This window comes from Hyperolius riggenbachi, chromosome 3, assembly GCF_040937935.1.
Source record: "Hyperolius riggenbachi isolate aHypRig1 chromosome 3, aHypRig1.pri, whole genome shotgun sequence".
Taxonomy (NCBI): domain Eukaryota; kingdom Metazoa; phylum Chordata; class Amphibia; order Anura; family Hyperoliidae; genus Hyperolius; species Hyperolius riggenbachi.
Genome location: NC_090648.1, coordinates 97,990,547 through 98,013,382, shown reverse-complemented (window position 1 = coordinate 98,013,382; position 22,836 = coordinate 97,990,547). Strand labels below are relative to the sequence as shown.

Below are 22,836 nucleotides of genomic sequence, written 5' to 3'. Positions count from 1 at the left end.
TACTAAGTCAACTATTGCACAAGAAAACAAATGGTGATCCACTTAAAGGGGCACTACAGCGAAAAACTGTAAAATTTAAAATATGTGCAAACATCTATACAAATAAAAAGTATGTTTTTTTCAGAGTAAAATTGGCCATAAATTACTTTTCTCCTATGTTGCTGTCACTTACAGTACACAGACACAGAACATTTATATCGCGCTTTTCTCCTGGCGGAATCAAAGCGCCAGAGCTGCAGCCACTAGGACGCGCTCTATAGGCAGTAGCAGTATTAGGGAGACTTGCCCAAGGTCTCCTACTGAATAGGTTCTGGCTTACTGAACAGGCAGAAATCTGACAGAAGCGACAGGTTTTGGACTAGTTCATCTCTTCATAGGGGATTCTCAGGGATTTATTTATTTTCAAAAGCACTTAGTGAATGGCAGTTGCTCTGTCCAACTGCCAAAAACCTGTGTAGGGAGCAGGGAAGCTGGCCAGCATTATTTTTTAAATCCTTAGGGAATATCTTTATAAAGAATAAAAGCCTTGCTGAGAATCCCCTATAAAGAGATTGACTAGTCCAAAACCTGTCACTTCTGTCAGATTTCTACTACTGTAAGTGACAGCAACATAGGAGAAAAGTAATTTATGGCTCATTTTACTCTGGAAAAAATGTACTTCTTATTTGTATATGTTTGCATGTATTTTACATTTTACAGTTTTTCGCTGCAGTGCCCCTTTAAACTGGCCGACTTATAAAGTGTCTGTCTATATAGATCTGTTATTTCAGTTTTATCTGTAAAGAACCCTTTCCTAAATAGATGGCTAAAACGTTTTTCCTCCATGCGCAGACCTTGTCCCCTAGTCTTTTGGAAAAGCCTAGCGACAAAAAGCTCATCCGCCAAGCTTTTATATTGCCCCCTGACGTATTTATCCATGTTAATTAAATCTTCTCTAATGCTGGGAAGACACGTTATGTTTTTTTCACCCGATTTGCCGTGCGACCGATAGTACGAATCGAATCTCAACCAAAATCTGAAGCATTTTTCAGCACACTTGAGCAATTTTATGGGCAGAGTCGAGTATGTTCTCGATCGAAATAGTATCAGACATGTTGAAAATAAACGTTCGAAATGTCTACTATCTTATCGTGTGTTTGCGCAATCGATGAAGCAGCTCGATTATGTGTATGATATAGAAGCGTTCAGGGTTCAGTGTCATCAATAGTGGGCGTAATTAGTCGAGAACATAGTAAAAACGGAACAGAAAACGTACACGTGTGTAGCAGGCAGACGATAAAATTACTGTCAATTTTTGGTTGAGATTTGATTCGTACTATCGATCGCACGGGAAATCGGGTGAAAAAACGTAACGTGTGTTCCCCGCATAAGGCGTCTTTTCTCCAGACTAAATAAGCCCATTTTATTTAACCTTTCCTGGTAAGTGGGACTTTCCAGCCCTCTAATTAATTTTTTTTGCCCAGAACTGAATCCCATATTCCAGATACAGCCTTACTAGAGAGTTAAACGGGCAATAGTATGCTAGCATGCCGAGTTTGTATTCCCCATTTAAAGGGGCACTATGGTAAAAAATTGAAAATATGTGCAAACACAGACAGATAAGAATTTGTCAGAGTAAAATGAGCCATAAATTACTTTACTCCTATGTTGCTGTCACTTACAGTAGGTAGTAGAAATCTGACAGAACCGACAGGTTTTGGACTAGCCCATCTCTTCATAGGTGATTCTAAGCAAGGCTTTTATTCTTTATAACGATATTCCCTAAAAAGGATTTAAACAATGATGCTGGCCAGCCTCCCTGCTCACTACACTGTTTTTTGGCAGTTGGACAGAGCAACTGCCATTCACTAAGTGCTTTTGAAAATAAATAAATCCCTGAGAAACCCCCATGAAGAGATGGACTAGTCCAAAACCTGTCGCTTCTGTCAGATTTTTACTATCTACTGTAAGTGACAGCAACATAGGAGAAAAGTAATGTATGGCTCATTTTACTCTGGAAAGAAACGTACTTCTTATTTGTATATGTTTGCACATATTTTAAATTTTACAAAGTTTCGCCATAGTGCCCCTTTAATGCATCCCAAAATGTTATTTGCTTTAGCTGTAGCGGCTTGGCATTGAATATGATTTAAATTGTTGTCAACGAGTACTCCTAACTCCTTCTGCAAGTTTGATGTCCCCATCTGTATCCCATTTATTTTGTATGGTGCTAGACCATTGGTATGACCAAAATGCTTGACTTTACATTTATCAACATTGAATTTGCCATTTACGTGCCCATATAGCCATCCTATCCAGATCCTTCTGCTATATAGCTATTCTATCCAGATCCTGTTGCAATATGACACTATCTTCCTGAGAGTTGATAATTCTGCACAATTTTGTATCATCTGCACAAATAGCAACATTGCTTTCTACTTCATCTACATCGGTCAGTCTTGGCGAGCCTATGGCACGCGTGCTGGAAGTGGCACACAAGGCCATCTCCATGGGCACGCGTGCGGTGTCCGCTACCGTGGAGGCATCGGCTCATCTCCTTCGCTGAAGACAATCAGCTCTTAACGAACAACCCATCACTGCATGAGTGGTTCATGCAGTGATGAGTTGTTCGCAAAGAGCCGGCTCTAAGAGCCGATTCTCTTCAGCGAAGGAGATGAGCCGATGCCTGCGGAGAGAAGAGCCGAAGCTCTGCCCCCACCCCCTCCCCGCTCTGGTCACGTCAGCGCGTCTTTTTAGCGTGGGACTTTTGGCTGGCTGCAGGCCAAGAAGGGAATCGTGGAGCTGAGCGCCGCCGCCGGGAGAGGAGACTTCTGTCAGGTGAGTAAATTTTTTTTTTGCAGCTGACACGTTGTCCACAATGCTTTATTTACTGCTGACATGTTGTCCACAGTGCGTTATTTACTGCTGACATGTTGTCCACAGTGCGTTATTTACTGCTGACATGTTGTCCACAATGCGTTATTTACTGCTGACATGTTGCCCACAATGCGTTATTTACTGCTGACATGTTGTCCACAATGCGTTATTATTATTAGTATTATTATTATTTTTTTATTTATATAGCACCAGCATCTTCCGTAGCGCTGTACATAATGCAAACAAATAATGGGGAACAAATATACATAAGAAATACAAGAAACTGTACAGTCATGACATTGAATAGAATAAATATAGATAAATACATAGTTGATATGTAGTTGGTACATGTACATATGTTAAAATAACAGCAGTATGAGAAACACTAGGAGGAGGTCCCTGCCCTTGCGGGCTTACAATCTAGAGGGTAGTGGGGAGGAAACAAAAGGAAAGGAAACACAAGGATTAGTGTTGCTGACATGTTGCCCACATTGCGTTTTTCTGGTGAAATACTGCCCACATTGCGCTTATTTTCTGGTGTATGACTCTGGGGTAACTGTTGCTGCATTTATTATTTAATAGTCATAGTTGGCTATATTTGCTGGTTTGGGGTTACGGTATACTAATAAATAGCATCACATAGTTTCTGCACACATCATGCGAATCCTCGTTTCACCACATCATGGCGGAAACACTGCTTTCTTATGCCTCGCTGTTACATCATTTCGTTAGCTCCGCCCATACAATGTCATGGCCACGCCCATTTTTCACAGCAAACCCCCCTTCCCCCCCGGCACTCAGTGATAAATAAGTCGATTTTGGGCACTTGGCCTCTAAAAGGTTCGCCATCACTGTACTAGGTCATTAATAAATAAAGTAGCAGTAGGCAGTAGAATATTGTACCGTGTTAGCCATCCAGGAATGTGCGGTACATTGTGGTGTCTTTCAGCAGTAACAGTAGAATATTGTACCCCGAAAGTTTCGCTTATATATTTTTAAGTTGGCCAATAAATGGTATCATCCAGGATGATTTATCCTGATTCAAAACTTCTTGCTAATAAATAAATTGAAGAGTACTGGACTCCAGTACTGAACCCTATGGGAGCATACATATGAACTCGCCGCTGGGAGACTTGGGCACAGGATACAGCCGATATACAGGTTATCCTGCTGCTTCACAAGTTCCCGGCGGCGTTAATTAATATTCCCTCTCTAGGTCAACGTGGACAGTGGGGAATGATGTAATTCGGCTTCCAGCTATTGCTGGCGCTGAAGTTACTGACTTTGCGCCACTATAACCGTAATTCCTATTACGGCCTATGGTGGCACCGGCTACGCCCAAATCTCCTGCGCTGTTATTACAGCGCTCACTGTGGGACCCCACTGCTAACAGTCACCGATTTTGAATATGATCCATTGGCCACACCTCTTTGCTTTCTGTCCATTAGCCATTTCCCCATCCAGTTCCCCATCCATGCACACAGATTCTTCTCCAGTTTTTACATCCTCATCTTTTGCACCAGATTGTTGTGGGGAAAAGTATCAAAGGCCTTTGCAAAATCCAAGTACATCACATCTACAGCATTCCCAATATCCACACCAACGTTCACCAGCTCATAAAAGCTGAGCATGTTAGTCAAATAAGATCTGTCCTTAGTAAACCCATGTTGATGCTAAGAAATAAGATTATTCTCTGATATGAAGTCTTGTACAGCATCTTTTAGGAACCCCTCAAATAGTACAAAACTGATGTTAAAGGGAATCTGAACTGAGTAAAATTATTTAAAATAAACACATGGCGTAGCTGCAAATGAATATTACATACTTACCTCACCGTTAGTTCCTCTCAGCTCACCATTTTCTTCTTAGAGTTATCCCTTCCAGTTCTGACAAGATTTTGTCAGAACTGAAATATAGCAGTTGCTGTCAGTTATATATCAGCTGCTATCAGCTACAACTGAATGTGCAAGGTAATGTCCATGTTTCCCTATGGCTCAAGTGGGTGATATTACAGTTTAACGGTGTGCTGACCAGGAAGCAGTTATGGGGTGATGGCCATTTTCAAAATGGAGGACAGAGAATTCTACTATCACAGTGAAAAAACAGGATGCAGGAGAGGAGAAAGAGATTGATGAGCAGACTACATGGGAGGTAAGTAGGACCTGTGTATGGTTATTTTGACTTTTTATTTTCAGTTCAGGTTCTCTTTAAGTTTACAGGTCTATAAATTCCCAATCTGATTTTTTAAAGGCAGTGTTTTTAGCTGTGTCCTTCCTTTATCTGTGAATGCCTGTAACTTCTTTTTAGCCTACTGGTTAAGGTTATATTGGTGGCGTACTGGTGGTTAAGGCTGTTGCCTTTGATGTAAGGGTTCAGCCTTTGACCAGGGTTCGAATCCTGGCTCAAGCCAGTATGTTAAATAGTAAGGAGTCTTTGGGCAAGGCTACCTCATGATCCTGGTCGCTTGTGGAGCGCACTCTAAGTGGCTGCAGCCCTGAAGCGCTTTGAGACCGCCAGAAGAACTAATATGTGCCTTGTCTTTTGACACTTTTAGAACTGGCAGGGCCATTGTCAGTAACAAGTCTATGAAATGACATTACTGACCAGATTCATTGCAGTAGTATTGTGTTTCTCCTGTTATTTATTTCTGAGGTATAGCTATTAGGTATGTTGTTTTTGTATCAGTTGAAGTCAGTATGTATTGGTATGCAGAGCAGCTTACAGAGTGATGCGCCTAACACAAGAAGAAAGGCTTTTCTGCTAGTTCCAGTTTTTCCAGGTAACCTGTAGGCTTTGTGTGCATGGCAATTCTTTGGCATTTCAACCTCTGACTAAAGAGAGCCTTAAGCTGGCCATACACTAGGCCGATTACCCGGCGATCGACAGCAGATTTGATCACTGGGATCGAATCTGCTGTCACATTGTTCACGCTAAACGCTAAATTTCGATTTATTTCGTCCCGAAATAGATCGGTCCCGTTGATCGCTCCCTGTGCGGGAAATTACTGTCGATCACCCGCGGGTAGGGAGCGCATCGCTAGCGGCGTACGATCGACGCAGGTATACATTACCTGAAGCTGGCTCCCAGCATCTTCTCCGCATCACATCCCGGCTGGCATCTTCTCCGCATCACCTTCCGTATCCGGCGGCATCCGTGTATAACTTCCTGTGTCACTGCAGTGACAGCGGAAGTACAAATAGAGGGCGCTCTATTTGAACTTCCGCTGTCACTGGAGTGACAGAAAGTTATATGCGGATGCCGTGATGCGGAGAAGATGCCCGGGACCAGGCTTCAGGTAATGTATGCGGGGGGGGGGGGGGGGGGGGGGACAGGCGACAGCGGCAGCTCAGCAGATGGTGAATCGGTTTCAGGCTGAAATCGATTCACAATCTGTTTGCAGCAAAGGCAGCCATACGATCCCTCTCTGATCAGATTCGATCAGAGAGGGATCTATCTGTTGGTCGGATCTGATGTCAAATCGAGCAGTGTATGGCTACCTTTATGCTGGGAGCATACAATGCAATTTCCCGTTCAATTGAAGGGTGATTGAACAGGAAGTTGTACCATGTGTAACCTGCTCCCGATTGATATAGAGATCGATATTCCGATGATAACTTCGCAAAATCGATCCCTTTCTTGATCAGAAATGGATTCGACATGTCGAAAATAATCGTCCAATTCCCGTCAATTGGACGGGAAATTGCATTGTGTGTTCCCAGCATAAAGTGATAGTAAGGTCCCCAGTTTTATTTACCTGGGACTTCTTCCAGCCCTCTGTAGTTATCCTGATCCCTTGCTATCTTTCCGCTCTTCTCCATACAGCCACTGTCCTCTTTCAAAAGCTGCATGCACCCGCCTCAATTGCCTTCTGTGGTAATCAAATCCCTCTGTCCTTCTTTCTACCTCATGTGTCCCTCTTTCAGGACCGAAGTACAGATCTCTGGAAATATATACATTTTCTACTGAAAAATGTTTTTAATTGACTCCAAACGTTTTGATTTTTAATTGATGCAGTGCATCCATAAAATATTCACAGCGCATCACATTTTCTCATTTTGTTGTTATGCTATGTTACAGCCTTGTTCTGAAATGCAGTAAGTTCCAATCCAGCACAGCTCTTTTATGACAGAATCCACTTTATTGTAAGAAAAATATGTACAAAGTTACATTAAAATGCTGCACAAGTAGCGACTTGAGCAGCATTTTAATGTAACTTTGAAGTGGATACTGTCTGGAGGCCTGTTGATACACGGGTGAACCCTTGCACACTCTAACACCCTGGTCATTTGAGTGCTACTCCAATTTTGTGCTTTGGACTATTTGTTACGGCTGATACAAATCCTGCAATAAATCTGCAGTGTGTCTACTTCCTGCTTTCATGGAAGCAGACATAGGGTTAACATCATGTGTTTACAAATTAGCTGCTCTGCCTAGGCAACCAGCTGACACAGATGAGAGATCAAATTACAGGTGTGATTAGTCACAGATGAGGGGGAATTAGACTAAGGGTGCGTACAGACATGCGACTATAGTCGTTTAAAACGATCGTTACCGACGGCATTGCCCGACGATCGTTCGTAAAAAGTGCACGAACGATTGTTAAAACGACCGACCAACGAGATATGTCGTTGGTAAAGAACGATCCATTCTGCCAGATCTTTTCCAACGACCATCGTTCAAAAAGTAATGTCTGTACAACGATCGGTCGTTGATCGTTCGTTCTCAAAGCTTTGCACATGCTCAAACAGTTCTTTTTGACATTTGTGTTTGAAATCAGTTTATAAATCATGTTGCGCACGCAACGCTCGTTCCAAGATCGTTCGTACACGAACGATGTTCAAAGTAGCCTTTCTTCAAACGATCATCGGCCGATACCTCCTTTAACATCGTTCGTCGTTCAGAACGAACGATCGTTATCGTATGTCTGTACGTACCCTAAGAGGCTAAACTCTCTATATACATACTGGGTGTATTTCTATGTGTTTTCCTTCTGTCCTGTGCAAGAGTTCAGGTCCACTTTAATGGGCACCTTGAGGCAACAGGCATTGCCCTGCCCTCCCATGTGCTCACAGTGCTACAAGTTTTGTAGTTGTTGTCTCAGTGCCCCTCCCCCAGTCTTGTGCAGAGCTGCCTGACAAAGTCACAGACAAGATAATAAGGCTAGCTTTGAAAATGATAATGATGCACATATTAATCCATATTTGAGTTTTCATTTTGTTTGCATTATTAGGCTAGTAAACGGAATTGGGGTCCTGGAAGACCTCTCCTGAGTGGTAAACATTTTGGAATCAATTTTGTAAATACAAAAAATTGTTGCCAATCAAAATTTGCCCTATTTTCGGGGACTATAAGAAAAGTTAGTCATGCCTTTAATTCATCACACAAGTCATGCCTTTAAAGGGAATATCCGAGCTCATTAAAAAAAACAAAAACATCTACTTACCCCGGGCTCGTCCTCTACTGCGCCTGCGAGAGCGTCGCTGTCAATCAAGACCACGCTGTCCGGAGTGTACTGCGCGGTACACTTCCGGACAACGTGGACTTGATTGACAGCAGAGCTTATGCAGGCGCAGTAGAGGACAACCTCGCAAGGTCAGCCTCTGTACCGGTGGGGACCCCAGGCCAGCGGCTGAGAGCGGAGCTGGGGCGTGGGACATGTCGCCTGCAAGGGGCTGGACAAAGCCCTGGGTAAGTAGATTTTTTTTTTTTATGAGCTCGGACATTCCCTTTAAAGGGAACCTTAAGTGACCTCCCAAAAAAGAGTTTCACTTATCTGAGGCTTTTCCTAGCCCCTTGCAGCTGCCCTGTGCCCGCGCAGTGACAAACTGATCCTCTGGTCCCCTGCAGCGAGCCAGTGTCGTTTCAGGCATCTGGCCAGTCTGTAACCATTGCGCCTGCACGGCCTTGGCTGTGCGTGTAATTTATCACGCTCCCGTCACCGCCCTGCGCATATGCAGTACGAGATTACGGTGCACTAGTGATCGGCAAAACGCTGACGATCCACTTTTTTAAGCGGATTCCGGTTAGTGGAAAAGGGCCATTTCCCTGTTTGGGTGTAACCATACCTCCCAACTTTTTGAGATGAGAAAAAGGGACACTTAAGCCACGCCCCTGCCACACCCCTGGCCACACCTCTAGTCACGCATACCATAAAGATTTCATAAGAAACATGTTTTTTTATAATTCAAACCACACTGGTCCTTTCTATCCTGGTTCATTTTCCTTCATATTAACAATTTAAAATTAGTAATATATCAATTTAAAGGTTGGGAATAAAGTTTAGAGTCAATCAAACACATTTTTAGTATAGAAATATATATATTTACATAGAAAGAGGGACAAACTCCTGAAAGAGGGACAAATGAGGGGGAAAGAGGGACAGAGGGACAGGGCTCCCAAAAAGGGACTGTCCCTCCTAAAAAGGGACAGTTGGGAGCTATGTGTAACCTAACTTTTTGCACTTCAAACATACAAAAATGAGAGAACCACAGGAGGATTTTCCAAGACTTGGCTGTATTCATGAGCTTAGTGTGACCTCACACAAGTGCAGACAGGGAGAATTTCCTGTTTGTGCAGATCAAATGTGGCAACCAGTAATATTTGCAACAATGTAAAGACCAGAAAAAAGCATGGGAGGTGGAGAGAAAGGTGCTCATTAAAGGGAACCTAAACTGAGAAGGATATGGATTTTTCCTTTTAAAATAATACCAGTTGCCTGACTCTCCTGCTGATCTTGTGTCTTTAATACATTTAGCCACAGTCCCTCAACAAGGATGCAGATCAGGTGCTCTGACTGAAGTCAGACTGGATTAGCTGCATGCTTGTTTCAGGTTTGTGATTCAGCCACTTCTGCAGCTAAAGATTAGCAGGACTGCCAGGCAACTGGTATTGTTTAAAAGGAAACATCCCCTCTCAGTTTAGATCCCCTTTAATGATACAATCTTGACTGTACAATCTTATACCTCCCAACTTTTGGAGCCAGGAAAAAGGGACCCTAAGACCCTGCCACAACTTTAGCCACACCCCAGTTTTACATACGGTGCGCCCCTCCCAACCCTATAAGTTCCCTTGTGTCTAGTGGACCGTCCTCCCACACCTAAAAAGTTCCCTGCTGTTTAGAGGTCCCCACTTACTTGTACATTTCCCTGGTGTCTAGTGGTCCTCCCTAGCCCCCACTTTCTAATATGCCTTTCCTGGTGTCTAATGGTTCTCCTCTCCCTACCCATATTTCTTCCCTGGTGATCTAGTGGCCCCTTCCCCATTTAGCTTCCCTGCTATTTAGTGCCCCCCCTCCTTCCACGATATATACCATTCCCTGGTGTCAATCTTGATTGTACAATCACGTGTTTAGCTTGAAGACAGATTACCTTTATAAAATTACATGGGTCTGTTTTGCCTATTAGTTGGTTAGAGGGCTGATCACAGTGTGCTGGGACTTTGGAGTTCCTCTGTGGCCGGTTGCATGCACCTTGCCTAGCCAGCTCTAATCCATACTGGCCTGTTCTGCTCATTTCCCCTCTGTGTCCATCTGCTTCACCGCATTTATTTGCATCCCCACCTGCCTTGGAAATAGTCAAATGTTGATACTGATTTGCAGACCACAACATAAACAGAATATATTAACCTTTCCTGTGTCATACTTCCATGTGTCATGTGCCAGTGTTAAAGGAATCATCAGCCAAATCATGCTTCCCCATGATATTCTTACCCGGGTCTTCCTCTAGCCCCTTGCAGCCGACATGTCCCTCGCAGCATTTCCGCTCGCAGCCGCCGGCCAGGGGTCCCTGCCGGTGCAGAGGCCGACCTCCTCTACTACAATCAAGTCCACGTTGTCCGCAGTGTACTGCGCAGGCACAGTAGTTCTGCACCTGCGCAGTACACTGCAGACAACATAGACTTGATTGACAGCGGCGCATGAACAGGCGCAGTAGAGGATGACCTCGAGGTCGGCATCTACTCCCATGGGTCATGTGCCAGTATTAGCCTCTCCAGTGTCATTCTTCCATGAGACATGTGCCAGTATTAACCCTTCTTGTACCATACATGTGTCATGTGGTGGCAGAATGTATTACCTCCAAACTTTTTGAGATCAGAAAGAGGGACGCTTTAAGACATGCCCCTGCCACACCCCTAATCACGCCCCCTGACACACCCTTCATCATGCATATCAGAAAGAATTCAGAATCAAAAGATGTAATTCTATCATTCATATCACACAGGTCCTTTCTAACATAAGAAATATATCAATTTAAATGATGGGAATAAAGTTTAGAGTCAGTTAAACACATTTTTCAGTAGAAACATACAGTATATCTATTTACATAGATCTATACATGAGTCCCAAAAGAGGGAGAAAGAGGGACAGGGGGACTGGGCTACCAAAGAGGGACTGTCCCTCCAAAAGAGGGACAGTTGGGAGCTATGCTGTATAAACCTCTGGAAAGGGAACGTCTGTAAACACTTACAGTTGTGTTCAAAATTATTCAACTCCCAATGCTGTAAAGGGTTTTAGGGAATTTAGTGTACATTTGTAATTGTGTTCAGAATGAAATCTTACAAGGACCTTTTAAAGAACCAAATGCAACTAAAATGACATCAATTGTTTTTGTAATACAATATTAAATGGTTTTTTTTTGTGATTTCTTCATTGACACAATTATTCAACCCCTTAAAGACTACCACTCTTAAAGTGAACCTTAAGCCAGAAAAAAAAATGAGTTTTACTCACCTGGGGCTTCTACTAGCCCCCTGCAGCAGTCCTGTGCCCTCGCAGCCACTCACTAATCCTCTGGTCCCCCGCTGCCAGCTAGTTTCGTTTTTGCCGACAGGCCCGTCAGGGCTGGCCATGCGTAGCTTTTTCCGCTATTAACGCTGATGCGGGCTGCATTGCGTACAAAAATACATGTTGCCGCATGTCTATGCGTTCGTAATGCGGCAATGCGTATTTTTGGACGCGTTGCGGCCCGCAATAGCGCAAATTACAGCCGGCCAGTCCTGACGGGCCTGTCGGCAAAAACGAAACTAGCTGGCAGAAGGGGACCAGAGGATTAGTGAGTGGCTGCGAGGGCACAGGACTGCTGCAGGGGGCTGGTAGAAGCCCCAGGTGAGTAAAACTAATTTTTTTTTCTGTTTTAAGTGTCTCTTTAAGAACAGAGGTTCATTCAAGTGTTTTCGATCAGGTATTGAAAACACCTATGGATGTTAACGAGCAGTAATCAAAGCATAATAAGCACCAATTAGGCAGATTTAAAATGACTGTGATACTCAGCTCCTTCTAGACATTTACTGGTGTGTTTACAAACATGGTGAAGTCAAGAGAATGGTCCAGGAAGACAAGAAAAGAGGGGATTTCTCTTCACAGGAAGGGCAGTGGCTATAAGAAGATTGCAAAGATGTTAAACATACCAAGAGACACCATAGGAAGTATCATTCGCAAATTCAAGGCAAAGGGCAATGTTGAAACGCTACCTGGTCATGGCAGAAAGAAGATGCTGACTTCGATTGCTGTGAGCTACCTGAAGTGCAAAGTGGAGAAAAGTCCCCATGTGATTGCTGAGAAACTGAAAAAAGATTTGTCAGATGCGGGTACTGAAGTTTCAGCTCAGACAATAAGGCGCACACTGCGTAATGAAGGCCTCCATGACAGAACTCCCATGACAACCCCCTTGCTGTCTCCAAAGAATAAGAAGAGTCGACTGCAGTATGCCAAAAGTCATGTGGACAAACCACAAAAGTTTTGGGATAGTGTTCTGTGGACTGATGAAACAAAATTAGATCTGTTTGGGCCTATGGATCAACGCTATGTTTGGAGGATGAAGAACAAGGCCTATGAAGAAAAGAACACTTTGCCTACTGTGAAGCTTGGTGGGGGGTCAATCATGCTTTGGGGCTGTTTTGCTTCTGCAGGTACAGGGAAGCTTCAGCGTGTGCAAGGTACCATGAATTCTCTTCAGTACCAGGAGATATTGGATGAAAATGTGATGCAGTCCTTCACAAACCTGAGGCTTGGGAGATGTTGGAACTTTCAACAGGACAATGATCCCAAACATACCTCCAAGTCCACTAGAGCATGGTTACAGGCTGGAACATTTTGGAGTGGCCATTGCAGTCACCAGACTTAAATCCGATTGAGAACCTATGGTGGGACTTAAAGAGACTCTGTAACAAATTGTTTATCTTTATTTCTTCTATGCTATAAGTTCCTATGCCTTTTCTAATGTGGTCTGGCTTACTGCAGCTTTTCCTAATTGCACAGTAGCTGTGTTATCTCTGTTATATGATCTAATCTTCTCTCTATAGTCGGCACAGTCAGGCTGAGGCAGTCAGACTGGAATGTGCAGGGCTGCTTGTGATTAGCTAGAAGCTGTACACACCCCCTGCAGGCTCTGTGTGACTAACACACTCTGCTTAGCTGAGCCTATTAGAAGCTGGTTAGTTTGTTTGTAAACACTGCCTAAAACTGGCAATTACAAGCCAGGTTTGCAGCAGAGAATGGCAGAAACAGCACAGAGGGGACCAGGAGCACATAATGAATAGAATGGTATGCTTTTTATTGTAAGAATTTCAGAGTACAGATTCTCTTGCAGCACGCAAGCCTAAGAATGTGACTGAACTGGAGCCTTTTGCCCATGAAGAATGGGCTAAGATACCCGTAGATCGCTGCAAGACACTTGTGTCAAGCTATGTTTCACTTTTAAAAGCTGTTATAACTGGAAAAGGATGTTGTACTAAGAATGAATGTCACTTGGGGGTTGAATAAAACTGATAATGATGTGAGCACAGAAAAGACATTTGTGGTTATTTCATTATAAATGTTATGTTATATTTGTCTGACTTACAAGTGCGTCTGGTTAAATTGTAAACAATATGACTGAAATGATCAAAATCAATGTCAAACTGGCCAAAACACTAAATTTCAGTGGGTGTTGAATAATTTTGAACACAACTGTATAGTCAAGAACTGTTTCCTATGATGATGGGGAGCTCTCTGTGCATAATAGACTCATGAATATGTTTCAGTGGAGCAGAGTTATTAAAACGATAGAAAGGAAAATTGAAGAAAAACTGGTGCAAAATTGGTTCAGAGCAACCATTTGAAAACATTGATCTAGACATCTGCTCTACATGTCCCAGTGTAATCTAGAGAGGTCTGTGCTGTCCCAAAGAAAGTATTTAAGAGACACTGTAGTGACATACTGTAATAAACTATTCAGGATACCCACATTTATGTTAATTATTTCAGCATCAGAAACACTTCCTATATCTATATATTGGTATGTAGTCCCACCCTCCCACTGATGTTTAGCCTAGGCTGTTTAGCTATGCGGAATCCTCCTTCCCCCAGAGATTTCTTGCAGACAAGTTATTATTTCTACTGACTTTGGAACGCAGAGTAAACATTCCGCAGTAATGCACCTGACAGTAGTAAAGATTTCACGACTGGTGATTAAACACTTACTTAACCACTTAAGTCCCAGTGGTCTCTGCCCCCTTAAGGACTAAAGACCACAAGTACAATACCGATGGAAAACCGATGAATGGCCGCGCATACCCGCCGCAACCGCCATCATCGCCGCACGCCGGGATCCTCAGGACATAGACTCTGCCGTCTCTATGACAGCAGAGTCACGTGAGCCGGTCAGGAGCCGCTTTCATTGGCTCCTGACCGTGTCTATCAATGTAAGCCAATGGGAGCGGCTTACATTGATAGACGCGGCCAGGAGCCAATTAAATCGTCTCCTGACCGGCTCACATGACTCTGCTGTCATAGAGACAGGCAGAGTCTGTGAGCTGCAGCGAGAAACGTCGGGTTTGAGCGGCGCGATCGGCGGGGAATGACGGAAACGATAAATGTGCACTGCGGATGGTGATTGAAATCTACGTCTTACCAGCTAAGAGCCCACCAAAACAGGGCATAGATTTCAATCACCGCGGTCCTAAAGTAGTTAAGATACCCCTATCGTGAAAAAATGTGTACAATTTAAAACATTGTACATGTAAACACATACAAATAAGAAGTATGTTTCTTCCAAAGAAAAATGTGCTATAAATCATTTTTCTCCTATTATTATTATTATTATTAAGTTTTTTTATATAGCGCTGACATATTACGCAGCGCTGTACAGTGTATATATATATAGTCACTAACTGTCCCTCAAAGGAGCTCACAATCTAATCCCTACCATTGCCATATGTCTATATTATGTAGTGTAAGTACTGTAGTCTAGGGCCAATTTTTTAGGGGGAGCCAATTAACTTATCCGTATGTTTTGGGAATGTGGGAGGAAACCGGAGTGCCCGGAGGAAACCCACACAGACACGGAGAGAACATACAAACTCTTTGCAGATAGTGCCCTGGCTGGGATTCAAACCAGGGACCCAGCGCTGCAAGGCGAGAGAGCTAACCACTACGCCACCGTGCTGCCCTATGTTGTCATAACTTAGATTAAGTAGTAGAAATCTGACGGAACTGACAGGTATTTGACTAGTCCATCTTCTCATGGGGGGATTCTCAGTATTTAATTTATTCTTTACAAAAGATATTCCCTGAAACGATCTATACAAAGATGCAGGCAGTTCTCCCTACTTGTTTGCATACTGTTCTGGCAGCTGGACTGAGCAACTGCCGTTCACTAAGTGCTTTTGAAAATAAAGAAAACCCAGAGAATCCCCCATGAGGAGATAAGCTAGTCCAAAACCTGTTGGTTCTGTCAGATTTCTACTACCTACTGTAATGCTGGATACACACCATGAGTCTTCGCGTTCGATGCGTCCGTCGATACGCGTCGATTTGATCATTTCCGACATGTCCGGTTCGATGGATCGTTAGGTCGATTTGCATGGCATTCGACCTAAAAATAATCAAAATGCGCTCGGAAATGCTCGGAAATAATCGAATCGACGTGTATCGACGGACGCATCGAACGCGAAAACTCATGGTGTGTATCCAGCATAAGAGACAGCAACATAGGAAAAAGGTAATTTATGGCTCATTTTACTCTGGGATAAGTGTACTTCTGATTTGCATTTGTTTATATGTATTTTACATTTTGCAATTTTTTTGTGATAGTGGTCCTTTAATGAATAAAATTGCTGATATTTTACAATGTACATTTATAGATGATTGTTATTTTCAGTTCAGGTCGTCTTTAAAAAATGGCAATACACAGAGATATTTGGATCAAACCCACTGTACAGCCCTCTGTTCTGTCTTTTCAGACTTTTCATTCCCCTTTTGGAGCATTCAAATGACAAACAGTATGAAAATAGTACTTTCCTTTCATTAATTAGAATGCATATCTTTTGACAGCCGGGAGCAATTGAAGAACATTGGCGTCAGGAATTTTATAAGGTAATGTGGTTTAATTTTGTTGTACAGCAGTTACAACCTGTATAAGGGCCCTTTTCCACTAGCGGCGATTGCGATGTTGAATTGCAAAGTGCAAAATCGCTAGCGATTTTTAAGTCGCTAACATTTGCTAAATAACATAGGATTCGATTTTTACCCAAGCGCAATCGCGCTGTGGAGCGATTTTTATAGTGATTTTGCTATTGCATATGCATTGCATAGAGAAATCGCAATCGCGGAAAAAAATTAGGGACTTGCTGAATCGCAATCGCTAGAGTTTAGCGCAATTGCTAGTGGAAAAGTGCCCTAATTCATTTTTTTAAAGAGCAAAACTATGCATGCTTCATATACTCTGTGTCTTGTTGGCCAGCCTCGTATTGGCCAGCAGTATAGCCCTCTGTCTGTACTGCAGTTATTTTATGGCAATGTATGCAGTCCTTGGGAGTGGCCTGATGATGCTGTGGTTGCTGGGCAGATCTTTCAGTCTGCTGGACTTGTCTTCTCCTGTGGGACTAGTGGGTCCAACGTAGTCATAAAATGCAGGCAGGGGATGGGGATGTATGTGGGAGAATAAATCAGCATCAAAAAAATCATGTTCAGATTCTATGGTTAACATAACACACACACACCATTTTTAACTAGCCAGAGGGCCCAGTGTAGCTAAATATACCAGGGGCTCTGGTGTCCGGCTTCTGGCCAGTAGCCCCGCCCCCTAGCAAAAGAGGGCATAAGTGCTTTTCTGGCTCCAGTTAAAGAAGTGCCTGTGACATCTTGCTCTAGTGGGTGAGGTGGACATCGGAACACCGGATGAGTATATGAACCTTTTCAGAACCGCCTATATTAAATCATACGCTGCTATACTAAGACTATACTATGTCTATGCCTGATGCGGCGTAGGATTTATGCCACCTGCCATTTTCGCTCCAGGCGCGATCGTGCGCACTCGAGAGGGGAGATTAAGCGGTCATATGACAGCTGACATTTCTCCTCAGTGATCAGGAGCCATCGCGATTGGCTCCTGATCACGTGATCACTACGATTGCCAGCGGAACGTAGTGATCACTATTACAGCAGCGGCAGTAGGAGGGGAAATAGAGGATCCACTCACCTTCCTGACGTTCTGCCGGCGATCGTCGCTCCCCTCCGCTCTGGCCGGCATCCCCACTTGCTCTGACGTGTCGGGTCCCAGCTTGACGTTATCAAGCCGCGACCTGAAACTTAGCGGCAGTACAAGTTGGGATGCCGACCAGAGCAGAGGGGGGCTAGAGATGCTCATCGCTGAAGCCTGGCAGATGTAGTAAAGGCTGCTGGTATTTCGGGGGATGCCAGGCTACACCATGCCCACCATGCTACACTGGGGATCCGGCTGCCTTACCCCCAGCGCTTGTATCTTTTGTATTGGAGCGCAAACACTCCGAAGATGATGCAGGACCTGCAATCGCAGTTGCTATAATGGGCTCCACTTCATGCACTTTCATTAGCAACCCAAAAAACGCTGGCAAAATTGCTCATGTGTGTCCTAGGCCTAAGGGAATAACCACAGCTAATTCTTCAAGAGACTACTGTTAGGCCTCATTTCCAGTAAGGCCTTGTTCACATCTACTTAGTGCAGATGGCAGTGAGATCAGAACGCAATGCGTACGATCTGCGCCGATACCCGCTGTCACTGTCAATGCATGGGATCAGCTCTGCGCTTGCAGGCAGCAGTACACAAGCACATCATAGCGCATCGTACTGCTGCACAGCGCAGTAGATGTGAACGGTAAAAGGGCTGTCTATGCCCTTCTGCTGTTCCTGCGTGTCACCACGTCATACATGCTACCAAATGCGCACAGAAGCTTGTATGATGAGAACGAGGCCTCATTCACACTTTGTGCGCTTCTGTCCGCTTTTTTTTTCCGCACATAATGTTAAAGAGACACTGAAGCAAAAAAAAAATATGATATAGTGAATTGGTTGTGTACTATGAATAATTACTAGAAGATTAGCAGCAAAGAAAATATTCTCATACTTTTATTTTCAGGTATATAGTGTTTTTTCTAACATTGCATCATTCTATAATATGTGCACATTACACAACACTCAGCATTCAAAATGAGTCTTCCAGAGCAGTCTGTGAAGTAATGAGCTCTCCTCTAGCAGAGGAAAAGTAAATAGTCCAGGAACAGTTGAGATAATAAAAGTCAGATAACAGCCCTCTCCACCACTAACTTAGTCGGAGAGCTTAATGGCTTGTTTGCATAGAGATAACAACTGGAGTTTCTCAACTCTTCCTGTACTGGAAACCATTAGACTGATGTATCTGATCTTAATGTTTTATTTCTTAGCTGTACTACACATACAAATCATAATATCATCATTTTTTTTTTCGCTTCAGTGTGTCTTTAATAACTGACACATGTTGCTGAAAAAAAGCGCACAGAAGCGGACAGATGCGCATTGGTGTGAATGAGCCCTGCACATCAATGTACAGATTGATACATGTTGCTGAAAAGCGGACAGAAACCAACAGATGGAAACGGGGCCTTAGCGCAGATACAGAGCATCGCATACAGGTCTCCCCCTCTTCTTTTATGCTTTATGGAATTGTTTGAAGTATGGGAACTTTTTATATACATATGGATGGAATTAACTTTTTTACATAGTGAACATGTAGTATCTGTTTTCTGCTATCAGACTGTTCAGGAACACCAGCCTGCATTCATAGCTCTGCATCTACAGGAGTTTGGAGGAAAGAATTACCAAGCCAACACAGGATGTGCTGAAAACTTCATAAGGTAATGCCATCCTTTATCATTATAGGAAGTTCACTTTCACTTACTTTTCACTTACCATGCTCACTTTTTAAGAGTAAGTCAGGCAGGCCATTGCCTGGAGTGCCATTGGTCCTGGGGGGCGCCATGTTGCTGGATTAAGCCACGCCCCCAAATTAAACCCTGCCTCCAGACTAAGCTCTGCCCCCGTGGGTGTTCTATTACTTGCTTCTGCTGCATCTACTTAGCGTCTTAGTCTGTGGGTTCTGGCAGGCAGTGCAGGGCTACAGGAAAATGACGTCTGAACCCCTGCACTGGAGATTGTTTGTGTCTCCAGTGTAGGGCTTAGGGCACAATTTTCCCGTAACCCTGCTCTGCCTGTCAGCGTGGGAGTTTTACAGCACTAAGATCATTGGGGGAGCTACTGCATGCCAGAGGGAGGCCAAAAGAGGAGTCTTCTGCAGGTGAGTAAATTTTTTTTTTCTTATAGGTGCACGCAGGTATCAGGGCTATTAAGGGGGAACTAATGGGAAGGGGGGGAGGAGCCCTGCCTATGTGTATTTTCTGGTGAAACACTGCCTAATTACGTGTATTTTCTGGTGAAATGCTGCCCACATTACATTTATTTTCTGGTGAAACACTGTTGCATTACAGTTGTTTTCTAGTGAAATGCTGCTGCATTACGATTATTTTCTGGTGAAAGATTGCCGCATTACGATTATTTTCTGGTGAAAGATTGCCGCATTACGATTATTTTCAAGTGAAACGCTGCCGCATTACGATTGTTTTCTAGTGAAACGCTGCCGCATTACGATTGTTTTCTAGTGAAACGCTGCTGCATTATGATGATTTTCTGGTGAAAGATTGCAGCATTAGGATTATTTTCTAGTGAAACACTGCTGCATTATGATTATTTTCTTGGGGGAGGGGGGGGGGGGGTCACCATCATATAGCTGCCAATACTTAAAGGAAACATCAGGCAATATATAGAAAATGAGATCTACTTACCTGGGTCTTCCTTCAGCCCCTGTCAGCTGTCCTGTGCCCTCACTGCAGCTCCGCTTTCAGCCGGTGCCCCGGCTCCCCACCAGGGCAGATGCCAGCCTCACCAGGTCGGCATCTACTATGCATGTGCGAGAGCCACTAATGGTTGCACTCATGTGGTCTGCAGTGTACTGCGCAGGTGCTTTAGTTTTGCGCCTGAGCAGTACAATCCGAACCAGGTGAGCGGGACCATGAGCAGCTCTCGCGGAGGTGCAGTAAATCCCGACCTGGAGAGGTTGCCATCTCCAACTAAGGGGATCCAGACACCGGAGCTGTGGCGAGGGACATATCGGCTGCCAGGGGCTGGAGGAAGACCCAGGTAAGTAGATCTAATTTTCTATATATTGCCTGATGTTTCCTTTAACAAAAATTCCTCAATCCTTTTTGAGGATAGCGGTGGTACATAGAAATTGTTACTGCTCACTTCTTGGTGATACATCCTTCCTACAGAGAGGGGGTGTCGCTCTATTTGATTTCCATATGGGGTCCACAATTGGACAATATGGTTTGGACTTTATATCAGAGATGGGGCCCTATGCAAGGTAGTAGATTTGGGGCCACCGACACCTTGTTTGTTTTTTTGGCAAGCTGAAGTGGAGAGAAGTCATAGAAGGTGGCTGGTGGGCCCATTGACACCCTGCCTAGGTTGCCTGGTGGATGATTATGCTCTGCTTTATATCACTGGTCACTTATAGGGTTCTATGATGCATTATATGGTACATGTTACACTGATTGATAACTTATTAGTTTCACTGACTGACTGGATCTAGTATATTTTACACTGTCTCATATGTTCCAGGATAGTTTCCTGATTATTGCATTGTAATTATGGCACAGATCCAGCATCCGTTGCAGTGATTGCTGTGTTTCAGAAATAATCACACGTGTTTTACATGGACAGTTCATACAGCATGTGTGGCGTATTACACTGCTTGATGGGATCTGGGACTTGTTTGTCTTCGCAGGACTCTCGTGCACAGCGAGGAACTGTCACAATATGACTGGGCTCGAGCCTTCATAGACAATGACTTCACCCAACCAGACAACTTCACAGTGAGTGCTGTATCAGTAGCATCTGTAATTACTATATCACTGTATCAAACATATGATAATGATTAACATAACAATAATGCTGTTTGTTGTTCACATTCATTCACGTCATTAAAGGATACCCGAAGTGACATGATGAGATAGACATGTGTATGTACAGTAGAAGGAGAAGGAGCAGGAATGATCGGAACTGCAATGTACATTTATTCTTCGAAAAGTGAGGCACAGTCCGAATGCATAAATACAAAACAGTAGTGCAGCATACATGGACATACCGGTGCTCAGAGGTGTGATGGTGACGGTGGGTGCTGGGCACTGCTCGCCTGACGGCCGTTTCGCGCTATGGCACGCTTCTACGGAGGCTCACTTTTCGAAGAATTACATATACATTGCATACAATACATTGCAGTGCCGATCATTCCTGCTGCTCCTCCTTCTTCCATGTATGTACTTCCCTTGGATCAGAGCACGCAAGTTACAACACTGTGGGTGACGTGTGTTTTACCTGCCTAATCCCCTTCTATGCTGACTACACACTGCTGTAGTGCCAACTGCCTTTCTACCTGCTTCTACCTGTATGTACAGTAGCTAGCACACAAATAACTATGCTGTGTTCCTTTTTTTCTTTCTATGCCTGAAAGAGTTAAATATCAGGTATGTAAGTGGCTGACTCACTCCTGACTCAGACAGGAAGTGACTGCAGTGTGACCCTCACTGATAAGAAATTCCAACTATAAAACACTTTCCTAGCAGAAAATGGCTTCTAAGAGCAAGAAAGAGATAAAAGGGGGAATTTCTTATCAGTGAGGGTCACACTGTAGTCGCTTCCTGTCTGAGTCAGGACTGAGTCAGCCGCTTACATACCTGATATTTAACTCTGTCAAGCAGAGGGGAGAAAAAAGGAACACAGCATAGATATTTGTGTGCTAGGCACTGTACATACACATGTCTACCTCATCATGTCACTTCGGGTATCCTTTAAGTCATTGGTTGATTCAGTCACACAAGTATTCTCATACTTAAGGTGGCCACACAACATACAGTTTTTTTTAAATATCTTTTCAATTCAAGAATTGCAATAATTTTTCTGATTGATTGTGACATTTCCAAAAATCTGTCCAATGTACCACACACCTATGTTAAATTTTTTACAAATTATGATAAAAATGATTGAAAACGCAGAAAAAATGCTTAGGTTTGTACATCAAGAAATCTACCACACACCATTCAATTTGCATATAAATTGATCAGAAAAATCCAACTGTCCCGATCTTCTTTTATCTAATAAAAACTGTAAATTCGATCAGATTTATCGAGTTAATGGAAAAAAAAAACTTCAGATTTTCTGGTTCAACCGATCGTATTTATTGAATTGGTGAAAAATGGTATCTTTTAATTGTATGATGTGTGGCCACCTTTAGACGTTTGAGCTCACAATAAGGGATGTTACAGAAATGAGATTGCAGATGTGGAAGTTTCCCTCGGGAGACAAATTTAAATAACACCTCCAAATAGGAAACTAATGAGGCTATCTTGGTGTCTTTCTAATGCTGGGAATACACAATGAGATTTTTCACCAGATTTAATGTCCGATCGTTTTTTCCAATTGATTTTCCGATTTTCTCATCGACTTCCATTCACTTCTATGAGAAATCGATCAGAAAAACGATTGCAAAACAGATCAGACATGGTGGAAATTATCTATCGAACCATCTTTCTGCCAAAAAATCTCATGGTGTATTCCTAGCATAAAGGTGTCCACTAATGATACAACCTTGATTGTAC

At 43.4% G+C, this 22,836-nt stretch overlaps 1 protein-coding gene across 7 annotated transcripts in view; it reads left to right on the top strand.

Annotated features, from left to right (window-relative positions):
- LOC137561064 (inositol polyphosphate-5-phosphatase A-like) overlaps positions 1-22,836 on the top strand; it is a 104,950-nt gene that overhangs the window by 32,740 nt on the left and 49,374 nt on the right. For all 7 annotated transcript variants that reach the window (XM_068272291.1, XM_068272293.1, XM_068272290.1 and 4 more), the window contains 3 exons: positions 16,166-16,207; positions 18,881-18,981; positions 20,967-21,054. In XM_068272291.1, coding sequence (XP_068128392.1) covers positions 16,166-16,207; positions 18,881-18,981; positions 20,967-21,054 — 231 coding nt within the window. The remainder of the gene's footprint in view (positions 1-16,165; positions 16,208-18,880; positions 18,982-20,966; positions 21,055-22,836) is intronic.